This window comes from Necator americanus, chromosome III, assembly GCF_031761385.1.
Source record: "Necator americanus strain Aroian chromosome III, whole genome shotgun sequence".
Taxonomy (NCBI): domain Eukaryota; kingdom Metazoa; phylum Nematoda; class Chromadorea; order Rhabditida; family Ancylostomatidae; genus Necator; species Necator americanus.
The window spans coordinates 37,869,093-37,882,345 of NC_087373.1; the positions used below are offsets into that span (position 1 = coordinate 37,869,093).

At 40.1% G+C, this 13,253-nt stretch overlaps 1 protein-coding gene across 3 annotated transcripts; it reads right to left on the minus strand.

The window, feature by feature from the left end:
- Positions 1 to 19: 19 nt before the first annotated feature.
- On the minus strand, positions 20 to 9,261 carry RB195_012231 (uncharacterized protein; the record flags this gene model as incomplete). Of its 3 annotated transcripts, none has more annotated exons than XM_064193996.1 (8): positions 20 to 87; positions 1,872 to 1,957; positions 3,686 to 3,820; positions 3,969 to 4,084; positions 4,157 to 4,231; positions 4,703 to 4,855; positions 5,002 to 5,096; positions 9,126 to 9,261. In XM_064193996.1, 8 exons carry the CDS (start codon positions 9,259 to 9,261, stop codon positions 20 to 22), a joined length of 864 nt encoding a protein of 287 aa, XP_064051578.1. The 3 variants fall into 3 exon arrangements, with proteins under 3 accessions (XP_064051578.1, XP_064051579.1, XP_064051580.1); XM_064193995.1 differs by lacking the exon at positions 20 to 87 and adding an exon at positions 1,690 to 1,820; XM_064193997.1 differs by lacking the exons at positions 20 to 87; positions 1,872 to 1,957; positions 3,686 to 3,820 and adding an exon at positions 2,845 to 2,932.
- Positions 9,262 to 13,253: the final 3,992 nt, after the last annotated feature.

Here is a 13,253-nt window from a genome sequence, read left to right on the forward strand (position 1 = left end):
GAGGATAAAAGCACTGACTTCACACATCGGCTAACCACCGTAGGTCATTGTATAGGCCAGTTACACGTTCGTAAACCTCAAACGATTCTGAATTGAAGTGAACGTGTGGCGCATCCCAAGCGGATTGATTAACGCCAGAAACTTTATCTTTTATCCTTTATACCGACGCAAAAGGATGAAGATGAGGTCTCTGGAAACTAAATAAAAGCCAACAGAACGAATAAGTTTTTCTCTTCACTGATCGGAAAATCATTTCTGACGGAAATCAATAGTCGGATGTCGGTCTGCAAGCTATTACTACACACACGGTAAAGATCGGACCTCTAGAACAAATCTGGAACATCTGAAATGTGATTGTAGATCTTCTTCTACTATGAACTGTCGGGGAAAAACTTTGCAATTTTCTTTCCACGAAATTCCAGAAGTCAAACCGAGTGGAAATAAGGACTACTTTCCGCCCCATTCACGAGAAATTCTTTTAATTCTAGCTGCCTTGGTAATTCTATGTTATATGTTTGGTTGGAGGGAGCGTATGTGAGGAGAAAATTTCATCGGAAAACTAAAGAAGTGATTGAGCAGTCGTTTCGATATCAAACTACGAAAAACATGTATGTGAGAGAAAGAATAGCTTCTATCCTATTTTCAGTGGTTGGGAATCGTAGCATACCATTAGTGCTGTGGTAACTCAGTAGTTCACAACCTCCAAAATTCACAGAAAAAAAAGAATCCCAAAAAGATCCGGTTTCTTGAACAAACACACACAAAGTCAGATCAGTGATATACAGTGAAGTGTTATCGGCAGAGAAATGCCGAAGGTGAAGTAGTTCTCAATTCGTAGAAAAAGCACAGCAGACTGTGCAAATACGCAATATACCCTCAATTTTTGACTCGAATGAAGTTTCAGTGGTCGATGCCAATGCCACCGATTCAGAGGTGTAGAAAGTTTTAATCGGATTTACCAGGTTGTGTGTATATAACCGTCAAATTCCTCTATTATGAAGACGGCAGTCGTCAGCAGGAGTCATAAGGCTAAAAGTACAATCTGATTAGGATCTTGATGTCGACGTTGAACGTCCCGCTCCGCTTCCGACAGATCTACAGTAGATGTCTTCTCGATGGTACGGTCATTTATATTTAACTTGAAAATGAACAACCATCAGCTGAGTTATAAGCCGCGATATGGTCGGATCAAAACGACCTGAAGTCAGTTGCTTAGGCAATTTTATCAAACTGAAGCCCGATAAAATTCCGTAAGCAGCTGCGATCGAAATGACGCGTTGGAGTGCGATCGAATTGGGACCTTCTTTTGCAAATGGACTGCAGAAACGAATAGGAGTTTCGATCTGAACTATTTACGCAACTACACCTGGTTCCAAATTGTTTTGACCCGACCACGCGCTCGCGATCACTTGTGCGTGAGTGGGAATCGCGCTGTTAGTACGTAATTTCCTTGCGCAATATTGCACCACGAACTTTCCGACTGACTAACATGCTGGTAGCATGAAATATTGCAAGCTTTATACCAGCCGCTAAATCAGAAATTAGTAAACTAATTTCCTTACTGGGATCGATCTTTCTCAGAGTTTGTTTGGAAGAAAGACTTGGAAGATTTGTTGTTCCAATATTTATTGCACAAAAATATAATATATTATTTTGAGATTGTTGTCGAAGACTATTGTCAACAAATAATTATGAACAAATTACTAGTCCTATACTCCATATGGTTTCAGACGATGTGCAAGGAAGTCGATTAGATACTGATAGTTTTCTTTTGCATAGTGCATTGAAATAAAATGAGGAGAGCAACAAGAAAAAGAATCCTGGAAAGAATTTCATAAGGGTAGTTGAGAAATTGAAGTTAGATGGCTTACTCATCTTAAGTTTCGTCTTCGATTTATTCCTCAGCCATTTCGGCACATGATTATCCAGGAAATCATAGAGAGCTACGGCGTGGAATCTGAAAAAGGGCAATCTCTGTGAATTGCACATTCATTCAAAATTCAAAACGACCTTGAAGCTCGGTGCAGTTGCGTAAGCAGCTGCGCTCGAAGCGATCGACTGAGACCTTCGATAGCACCACTCATCGTTGCAGTACGAATTTTAGGTGGAGTATTCTTGTAAGGGATAGTAGATTGTGGAGAAGGGGTGATTCCGTCCATTTCTTCCTAATTGCCGTAAAAAAGGGTCCAGAAGATACGGTTTGGCATAGAACGAGCATAACTCTTTTCCCAAGGATTGGACGCTCTCCACTTGTGCGCGCACCGCATCTTCCGGGCTGTTTTTTACGGCGATTAGGAAAAAATGCGACGGAATTCACCCCCCCTTCATAATCCACTAATTCCGTGTACGAACTACTCCGGACCTGAAAGATCTACACCACCTCAGATTCGTGGAGAGATGCCTTTAAACTAATGAATAGGCTTACACCCAGGAGACCGAAACTTGTACAATTTAAGGGAAGCTCCTCACTACCCACCTCTGTAGGAAATAAAGCGTCTACCACGCCGTTCTTTACGACGATTAGGGACAGATGAACGGAACCACCCGGGTCCCGCCATCTACAACCCCATGTTTTGCTTTTCCCGCGGATCCCTCACCACGTCAGCTTCCTGGCGTGCTGCATTTAAAAACAGTCATTTTCTTGGACCATTTTTTGCGCGCCAAACTGGAGCAAGTCGACCAGAGTCATCGTTTGGTGCCTTTCCATACCTTTACACCGCCTCTGAAATAATAACTGAAATGTACGTAATGAGAGAGCGTAAGTAGCAATGGAATTTTTTCTTCCCTTCTTCTTACCTGTATGCTCCATTTTTATCGGCACCATCAACAAATGTCACGTTAAGTTTATATCAAGCATGTTCCAAGGAATACATCTTCATGAGCGTTTTTCTTGTTACAAATAGGGAATTTTGCAAATCCTCGGCCCACTAGTCTCAAAAACCATCGATGGGAATGGATCTATTTTAAGAAATTAAGAAATAATGAATGAAAACAACAATTTTATTCCTTTTACAAGGAAACAAAAAAAAAATGTGAACCCCTTTTCCTTCTATACAACAATTGAATTTCTGGAATAATTCCAAGTAATCTGACCTCTTCACGGCATCTCTGCTGAGAACATAACCGGCTCCACCACTATGGTAAACACCATGTCCAATATTCGGTTGAAACAGATGTCCAATTACCAGAGGATCGTGGAGAATGTAATTTTCTCCTACAATATCAAACGATACGGTTGCAAAGCGACAACCTTGGGCACGCTCCGCATCCAAGTACGAATATCACTGATGTCATTTTAGAGGTCTATTCAACTTAAACCAATGAATAGGCTACTCAAGGGACCGAAACGTGTACATTAGGGGAGCGTCCTAACGCACCTCGTAGGAAATAAAGCGTCTACCACGCCGTTCTTTACGACGATTAGGGACAGATGAACGGAACCACCCGGGTCCCGCCATCTACAACCCCATGTTTTGCTTTTCCCGCGGATCCCTCACCACGTCAGCTTCCTGGCGTGCTGCCTTTAAAAACACTCATTTTCTTGGACCATTTTTTGCGCGCCAAACTACAAGTCGACCAGAGCATCGTTTGGTGCCCCCGAACTACCTTTTGCCCCTGCAATAATAACTGAAATGTAGTAATGAGAGAGTAAGTAGCAATGGAATTTTCTCTCCCTTCTTCTTACCTGTATGCTCCATTTTTATCGGCACCATCAACAAATGTCACGTTAAGTTTATTCAAGCATGTTCCAAGGAATACATCTTCATGAGCGTTTTTCTTGTTACAAATAGGGAATTTTGCAAATCCTCGGCCCACTAGTCTGAAAAACCATCGATGGGATGGATCTATTTTAAGAACATTAAGAAATAATGAATGAAACAACAATTTTATTCCTTTGAAAAAAAAAAACTGTGAACCCCTTTTCCTTCTATACAACAAATTTCTGGAATAATTGCTAGTAGGCTGACCTCTTCACGGCATCTCTGCTGAGAACATAACCGGCTCCACCACTATGGTAAACACCATGTCCAATATTCGGTTGAAACAGATGTCCAATTACCAGAGGATCGTTCGGTGAATAATCCTGAGTTTTGTGAAGAGAAGTTATCGATTGGGACCTATACTTACGGGAAAAAGATTTCGTTATGGGACACACCAGTAGTAGTGCTCGAAGATTATCCATGTGCACGTAGGTGTCATCGTCTGCTTTCAGAAACCAGTCGTAATCATTCTGAATTCAAGAATTAAACAGTCGTACATGTCTCGAATAGATTAAAGTCAGGTCAAAACGATCTGAAGCTCGGCGCTAGTTGTGTAAGCGGATGCGCACGAAGCGACGCGATAGAGGTAACGATTGGGACCAAGGTGGGACCATCGCCACAGGGTCGTTTTGACTCAATGATATGTTTTCTCGCGCTTCTCTCACCGCATTTGCTGTCAGCCCTGATAGCCTACAGTGAAGTAGTTTACGCGGAAGTACGTAACAACCCCGCCGACACCTTTACAGGCCGCCGCTGAACAGCGACACGCGTCCACTACGCACCACTACAACCGCGTCTCCGCCGCAATTCGGACGCGGGTGGCGGTCAACGGGGTGAACACAGATGTCAACGCGAAATTAACTAGATATTTGTAGTTAAAGACTAGTTTCTCATATTTTTTTAATGCCTGAAATGTAGCTTCAAACTGAAAACCTGCTTACCAAAACGTTCTTGTAAATCCACTTGAAAGCCTTGCGTGTTTTCGACCATAGTTGACCTCTACTTTCACTGATGTTCACCAGAATTATTGGCAATTTCTCATCGGTTCCATTAGAAACAAACACAATCCGATTACACAGCTGACCCCATGTGTTCTGAATTCTGCATAGTTTACGGCGAAATACACTTTAATGTACGGGGCAGAATTTCTGGAGCGATCCCGTACCCAACAAGTCGGCGACCATACAGTGATGAGGTGTCATATTTTCGGATTCAAATAGTTTTGCAGGGTTGCACTTACCGCTACTGCATATGCTTTTGTCTTGTGGGATGCTGGATGTGTAGTGATCCAGCAGAACACTTTAACTTCCAAGAAATGACGACCAACTGTGGGTTCTAAACATCAAAACATTCTGGAAGGGGAAGAATAACCATTAAAAAAATCTAAAAAAAAACTAGCATTTTCTCAGTATGTCACAAAGTCATTCATAATGGTGGGATTGCGAATGTCAAAATCCATAGGTTATTACTGTGTTTCACAAGACACTCGTTTTAAAAAAAATTTTTTTGGGGGAAAAAAAAAAAAAAATTTAAAAAAAAAAAAAAAAAAAAAATTTTAAAAAAAAACCCCCCCCCCCCTTTTTATTTTAAAAAGGGTTGAAAATAAATAAAGGAAATTTAAAAAACCTCCCCCCTTAAAAAACCAAAAAAAACAAACCCCCCCCCCCTTCCTTTTTTTTTTTTTTTTTTTTTCTTTCCCTTTTTTCCCCCTTTTTTTTGGGGCCCCCCTTTTTCTTTTTTCTTTTCCTTTTTTTTTTTCCCCCCATCCCCCCCCCCCAAAAAAACCCCCCTCAAAAACACCCCCCCCCCCCCCCCAAAAAAAAAAAATTTTTCCCCCCCCCCCCCCCCCCCCCCCCACCCCCAAACTCTAGATAGGGTTTTGAAAAAAAAACACCCCCCCCCCCCCAAAACAAAACAAAAAACCCCCCCCCCCCCCCCTTCCCCTTCTTCTTCATTAAAAAAAAAAAAAAAAAAAAAAAAAATTAAAATTTTTTCTTTTTTTTTTTTTCTAACCCCCCCCCCCCCCCCCCCCCCACCCCCCCCACCCCCCCCACCCCCCCCCCCCCCTCTCTTCCCCTCCTCCCCCCCCCCCCCCAAAAAAAAAAAAAACCCAACACCACCCCCTACTTTTTTTTCAATCCCCCCCCCCCTCAACCATCTTCCCCTATTTACTTTATTTAAAAAAAATTTAAAAAAAAAAACCAACCATTTTTTTTTTTTTTATACAAACCAAAAAAAAAAAACCCCCCCCCCCCCCCTTCCCCCCCCCCCCCTTCTAATTTTTTTTTTTTTTTAGGGTTAAACCCCAATCCCTCTTCCCCAACCCCCCCCAACTAAAAATTTTTTTTTTTGTAAACCCCAAACCCCAACCCCACCACAAAAAAACAAAAAAAAAAAAAAAAACCCCCCGGGGTCCCCTCCTTTTTTTTCTTCTTTTTCTTTTCAAAAAAAAAAAAAAAAAAAGAAGAAGAGAAAAAACCCCAAAAAAACCCACAAATATAAAAAAAATTGCCTCCTTCTCCCAACAAAACAAAAAAAAAACCCAAAAAAAAAAATAAACAACCCCCCCCCCCCCCCCCCCCCCCTCTTCCCCCCTAACACACCAAAAACAAAAAAAAAAACAAAAGGGCAAAAGGGAAAAAAAAAAAAAAAAAAAAAAAAAAAAAAAAAAAAACACCCCCCCTCCCCCCTCTCTATTTATTTGGATAAAAAAAAAAAAAAAAAAAAAAAAAAAAACACAACAAACCCCCAAAACCTAAAACAAAAAAGAAAAAAAAAAAAAAAAACAAAAAAAAAACCCCAAAAACAACCCCCAAAAAAAAAAAAAAAAAATACAAAAAAAAAATAAAAAAGTTTTATATGCATTCTTTTCAATAAATTCTTTCTTCCCCAATAAAAAAAAAGTAAGGTTGGTATTTTTTTTTTTTATTTTAAATTAGCAGCTTCCAGACATCAGCAGGTATATCATCAGGACCGGTTGCCTTGTTCGACTTCATTTTTGCGAGGGCAGCACTGACTTCGACGGCAGTAATTGGTAGAACAGGACCCTCGACGCTGGGAACAGTTGGGATGGAAGAATGACAGAACTCTTCGTTACACAAGTGATTGTAGTACTCTCGCCACCTCTCCAGGCTCCTGACTTATGGTGCAATATTGCGTAAGCGACAGCAGCGTTTTCAACCGCTCGCCGAGAATTGCTAGCGTATGATTGCAACATACTAATGGTTTGCTTATACTCCAAAGGCAAGGTACAACGAAGGTCCCATCCCGTGGACGTCAACTGCAAATCCGCCGGTGGCACAATGGAACGGATAATGAAGGTCTGTATGTTTAATCTGGCTTTATAGTGCTAAATTCAAGTTCTCATTGATAAATGGTAGAAATGGTAGAATATTGCGCACAACTCCAGAGCTAATCCGTCCTGTTGCTACTGATACGTTCTCACGAATATTTTATTCCTGACAAATCCAATAAGTAAGGAAGAAAAGTAAAAAAATGCAAAATTTTCAGCAGCTGTTGAAAATTGTTCGCATTGGCAGAGATTTTTATGAACTGCTTGCGTTTTTGTAATTGACAAAGTTTGAATGAGGTCGTAAAACCAGTTTTGAGGAGGTTCGAAGCGAAGTTCTGAGGAGGTTTATTTTGTGTCCTCAAGAACCGTGTCTCAAGAAGTGCAAATGGAGGGTCAGCTAACTCAAGTAACACCTACAATTCAAGGTGTTACTTGAATTGACCTCAATCCTCCTCAAAAAACGAATAAAATATCGTTAGCCTCTTGATGCTCTCACAAATTGACGAAGTTCATGGAGGATGCGTCGTCCTATCCAGGTAGGGTAATACAATGGTGCTGATTCGACTGCACTTCCATGATTCAGGGAGAAACATCCGAAACACGTTTTCGGCCATTCTTATCTGACTGTGGTTACGCCATTTGCATTTTGCCAGGTGCTGTCAGGTCTTTGCACATTATCTGCTGGCGTCTTTTATTCAGCTGCAGAAATGAAAGAAATGCGTCTACCCTTCCTGTCCTGTTTCCATCAAGTGACATGTACTTGGGTGTGGTGGTACGCGGGACGCACGTACGGAGATAAATTTGAGTTGGGACGGATACGCCCAATTTGTGGGCGTGGCTAGCGAATGTGGTGCTTGTTGGGGGAAAATGAATACGATCGGTCAACGTTTGCGGCAGTACTCGATCCTATTAGTGGAATCATCCCACGAATCTGAGGTGGTACGGACTTCAGATGGAGTATTCTTAAACGGGATAGAGATTATGGAGAGGGTAGGAGGGCGATTCTGCCCATTTCTTCCTAATTGTCGTAAAAAAACGGTCTGGAAGATGCGGCTGGCGCGCTCAAATCGAACTCGTTGTAGAAAATAGCGCTCCGGAACGCTCGAAGCCGTATTTTCCGGTCTGTTTTTTACGCCAATTAGGACGAAATGAACAGAATCACTCTTCTCTCCATAATCTACTATCCCGTATACGAATACTCCACCTGAAATCTGTACCACCTCAAATTCTTGGGATGATGCCTTTAACCGAGTGTGCTACTCCCGCCGCACTTGATTCTTTTGGGAAGTGACTCGTGGTTTGCTCACTCCGCCGTCCGATTGTTTTCCGATAAACACTTCTCGGAGGAACTGAACTTAAAAAATGTTCCTCTATCACTTTCTTTTCGGAAACGAAAACCTGATACTAGAAGAAAAACTAGCGACTTCCTGAAATGTGTAATGACATCTTCTAGAAGTGAGAAAGTTCGACTTTCCTTGAATCTTGGCATAGAGGTTGCAACTTGTTGATAGTGCATAATGCAGCAACTCCCCTCGGAGTTCACCGCAGACAATGTCATGAAAACGTTCCTTTCTGCATAGCTGTCACAATTCTATCGTACGAACCCGAAATTATAGCTCGTAGAACTTTAGAAGCGTTTTGGATAAGTGCAAAAGGTCCAAAAATGAATAGAAAGGAAGAGTGCTTAGCAGTGACCAACGAGCTGGCTCTGTATCAAGACCTTTGCGGGTTTGATCTACGGGGTCATATGCGGGTCGCATCCTAATTAGTATCAGCGGAGCGATAGCACCACGCGGATATCCGCTAACATCACGGCAACGCGGCTACTAAGGTAGGCACAACGATTTGGGCTTTTTTGGTTTTTGTTTCCGGGTGTAATATCCTAGGGGATGATGACTTGTTCTGGATGAGGCATTTGAGAGGATATATTGCAAATGTTCTTACTTTCCAGGCTCTGACGAAGGCGACAACGCCGAAACGTTAGCCGTAATAAATTTTGTTAACAATCTTGGCTGTTGCTTAAATTCGACTATCAACAAGTTGCAACGACATCGTTACGACAAGTGACCTACGTTCTATCTGATACTGTTTGACAGGCCTCATTTGTTCATAACCGCTCCAACGTCCCAGCAGTTGTCCACAGAAGAATCCGAACACTAGAAGTATTGTACAGGCGAGAATGTCGAAATGTAGCCGCTTTTTAGCCATTTGCTCCTAAGAAATGGATCCTGCTACCAACCAACTCCGCCGCTGAACCCCGCAATCATCTCTGACGTGGTGTCGGCGAACAAGTTATAGATCGCCTTGTTACTACGGACTTGGCTGAGGAGGTTCAGAATGCGATGTGTTCGCAAAAAGAAGCTCGCGCTGCTCTGGAAATGGAACTGCCCTGGAATGTACGTGCTATCTGCTTCTTTTGACGGAAGCGGCAAATTTTGGCTGAGAACAACTGTTCGGTCGTCTGACACAGGAAAAAAATCCTCGCATTCCACGGTGTGTGCAGACCGGTGCTGTCGGTTGCTAATGGGTACAAATGTCAAGATGTATTCGTTTTTTTTCCCTTTGTTTCCTTTTTTTCTACTTTTTCCTTTACTTATATTTTTATTATTTATTTTCTTATTTTTACTTTTTTTTATAAGTAAATTAGCAGGACAAAAAAGAAACAAAGGGAAAAAACGAATACATCTCGACATTTGTACTTTAATTTTCTTTGCATTTTTTAAAACTTCTTTCTATTTTTTTTTATTTTGTACTTCACAAAAAGTAACATTTCTCAAAAGTAGAACAGTGAGCTTCAAGATCACTCTATTTCTACGTTCCCTCAATCAATTAAGAAAAATTTAAGACTCTGGAAATTGCTTCGATCGATAGCAGCAAAAAAACGGATACACATTTTCTTTTTGTTTTTCGATTTTTCCACTGATCTAATTCTGAAGGAGACAAAAATTACATCGTTAAGACATTTATGAAATTCAATCCTCCATGCCAGGATGGTTACACTCATTTCTGATCTGTACGATGAAAGTAGATCAAATCCGACAAAGGCAGTACTACATTCAACTTCTGAAGCTTTCATTTCTGTTCCATGGAAAATTTCCCGAGCTGACAAGAGTTTTTCTGAAAAATTCATAACGTTTTTAGTGATTTGTAACGTTCCCAGCCCTTTCATTCTTGAAAACCCTAGTTCCTCTTTTTTCTTTGTTTTCTGGGATGAACTATACTAATCATTCCCGAAGTCTCCGTCCTTTATTCGTCCTTTCCATGGTTTTGATTGACACGCTACGTATTCGAAGGCTTCATGGAATTCCTGGAATATAGACAATACCTCCCAAGACTGACTAATTTGTTCAGTTTACACCCTCTATGAGTGGCCGATCCGGACTGTCAACGTAGCCAACATTTCATTGAATTCGTGAATTCCATCACTGTTGACGGATTTATCCTTTTTCGCATTTTTTTTCTCCCGCGTGGATTAATGCGTGGATGAGTCAGTAAATTTTGAATGGTTTGGAAAAAGAAGGCAATTCATTCTCCGAGCGGAACCAAAACTTCGCCAACCGTGCTGGTTTATTGAATTCTGCACCACTATGAGTCATTCCAGACTATTTATGTACTTTACTGGAATCGATCAGCTTAGTAACATTTCGTAAGGCAATCTAACCAGTTTCGCGAGAACTAGTACTTTTGTTTATTTTCTGCAAATGATTGAAAAGATGCTCAAAAATTCCTAAACGTCACAGAAAATTCGTTATTCCATGTGATTCCTACTTGACTCATCTACTTTTAGTGTTGTCCTAGAAATTTTTAGTTCCATTCATTTAGGTGCATTTCTATTCTTACTCAAAATATTTTATCTTTTGGTGTAGAGGTTCAATTCTATTTATGACCGCGAAAATTAAATGTAGATTTGATAAATCTTTGCTTAGGGATAATTTTCAGTATGTTCTCTGAAGTCTAGGGGTATCAAAAATAGATAATAATTAAATGAAGGTTATATTTGATATTTATTATAGTTTTATTCATCCTTATATCGTTTTCATTGTATTTTTTATTTTTTTATATTACTTTAACATAATATTTTTATAATTTAGTTATATTTTATTTATTAGATCTTTTTTCGACTCGATTTCTCGATCGATTTTTTATTCTGTTATATCTATCAGTTATTTTATTACTCATTTCTCATTTATTTTTCATTTGGAATATTATTTTTACAATCATTTTGAGTATGAGTAAAAATAAATTTAAATTAGTTATTATTAATAATTAATAATCTGGTTATTCGAATGAGTAACACTTCTGACTATGCAGCGCTCGACTTACTCGGAATACGGAGCGGTCCAGCTCTTAGAATAAAAAACTCGGAGGAAGTTGGCGCTTAAGTAGAATAGGACTGAATTCAAAAGGAAAAAATCCTTAATTGTCATCTCTCGCCAGTGAATGCGGTCAAATGAGGCTCCAGTGTTCTTCGCAAAGCATCTGGAATCCGTCCGTCGGTGTCGCTATGGAGAATCCTCCTAGCACCTGGCGGTCTGGTAGTGCGGTGGTTTTCATCGACCGCCAACAATAAAATCTGCGTAGGAGATTACTCATGGCCTCTACTCATAGCTATTCTTCGGTGGATCTCTTTCATTCATCCTCAACAACAAAAAAACTATTCATCCCTAAACTATTGCCCTTTGAAAAAGGGAAAAAGGGCGTAGTTGTCATTTCTAAATGGATTTTCGCCACCTGCTCATCTTATTGTTCTCTACAAGGTTTTTTCCCGACATTTTAGCTCCGATCCGAGGCCACCTGTTCGAGTTCGCTGTCAAGGCTGTTTTCAATAGAAAAAGACCCAGCATTTATACTTTCGTTGCAAATTATCACTTCCAGTTTTTTCCAACACAAAAAAATAAACAATGCTGTATCAGTCAAAATGATTCCCATTGATTTTGGCAAGAATTATGGAAGTAACAAATAAATAACAGAAAAATAATGGTACGATAGAGAACTTTTAGTCCAGGGGAATTTCGAAATGTGTAAAGCACTAGGTCGGATTCGAACCTCCGATCGATCCTGCAGACAGTGGAACCTCTAACCGATTCCGCTACACCCACCTCCCTATGTAAATTATGTAAACTAGTGACTTTATGTGTAAATTAGGTCACGGGAACTGGTCCCCAAGGAACAAGGTCCAAAGGGAGAAGTGAAGATGCACAGATCCCAAAACTATTGAACAGTCAGAGAGCCTGGAATCGCTAGAAATGCAAAAAAAAAATTCGCCGAATTAAACGGATATAGTAGAACAAGAGTAGAAATCTTCTCGTCCGACCAAAATTTTTATATTTCCGCTACAAAGGGAATTTTTTAGAGATTTCTTTGGGAGTGTTGTATAATTTTGAATCTATATGAAGAGATCTTGATACTTTTTTTCTTAAAAAAAATACTAAAATTTTTATCTACTAGGTATTGTGATGATAACTAGTCAGAAACAGCCTACTTTTATCAAATCATCGGATTCGCCGTCGTTTTCTTTATTCTCTCCTAATATTTTCTGTTTAATTTAACGTAAATTTTCCCAGAGATCAAAACTTATGGAAGTATACATATTTTAGCCCTCCGTTGAGTGACAGAGTAATAGTAAACAGCGCACATCCCTAGTAATTCCCACGGATTCGAAAGCCTTAAGCCCTTTAAGCCTCCTTCACGATTCGCGCCTCACTCTCACAGAATGTTCCCACCGACAACAGACGTAAACCGTGAATCCTGGTTTATACCAGATGTGTGTGTGTGTTTCTTGAAAGATTGATTAGTTTTTCATTTGTTTCCTATTTATTTTACTTATACTTATTTTACTTATTACTTTTTACTTACTAATTCCTTATCATTATTCTACTTTTTATTTTATTTCTACATATCTACTAAAATACAAGGAAAGTCACCAAAAAGCCGATATCGAGCAGGAACTAAAACAGGATTTTAGACTTGTGTGTGAAATAGTATTTTGCTGCGGGAAGTTTTCATTTTTTAATCAATAATTCAAATATTCCGATCAATACACTACGATGCATCCATCCATCGTCTTGAGAGAAGACACGGACGGCGGAGGTACGTTGCTCGAGTCGGTTGACTCATCGCTGTTCATTTTTTTTTCCTTTCAGTTGCATCGCTAATGGTGCCATTACACAACATCTTCATTGTTTCAAGAGTCGATCCGG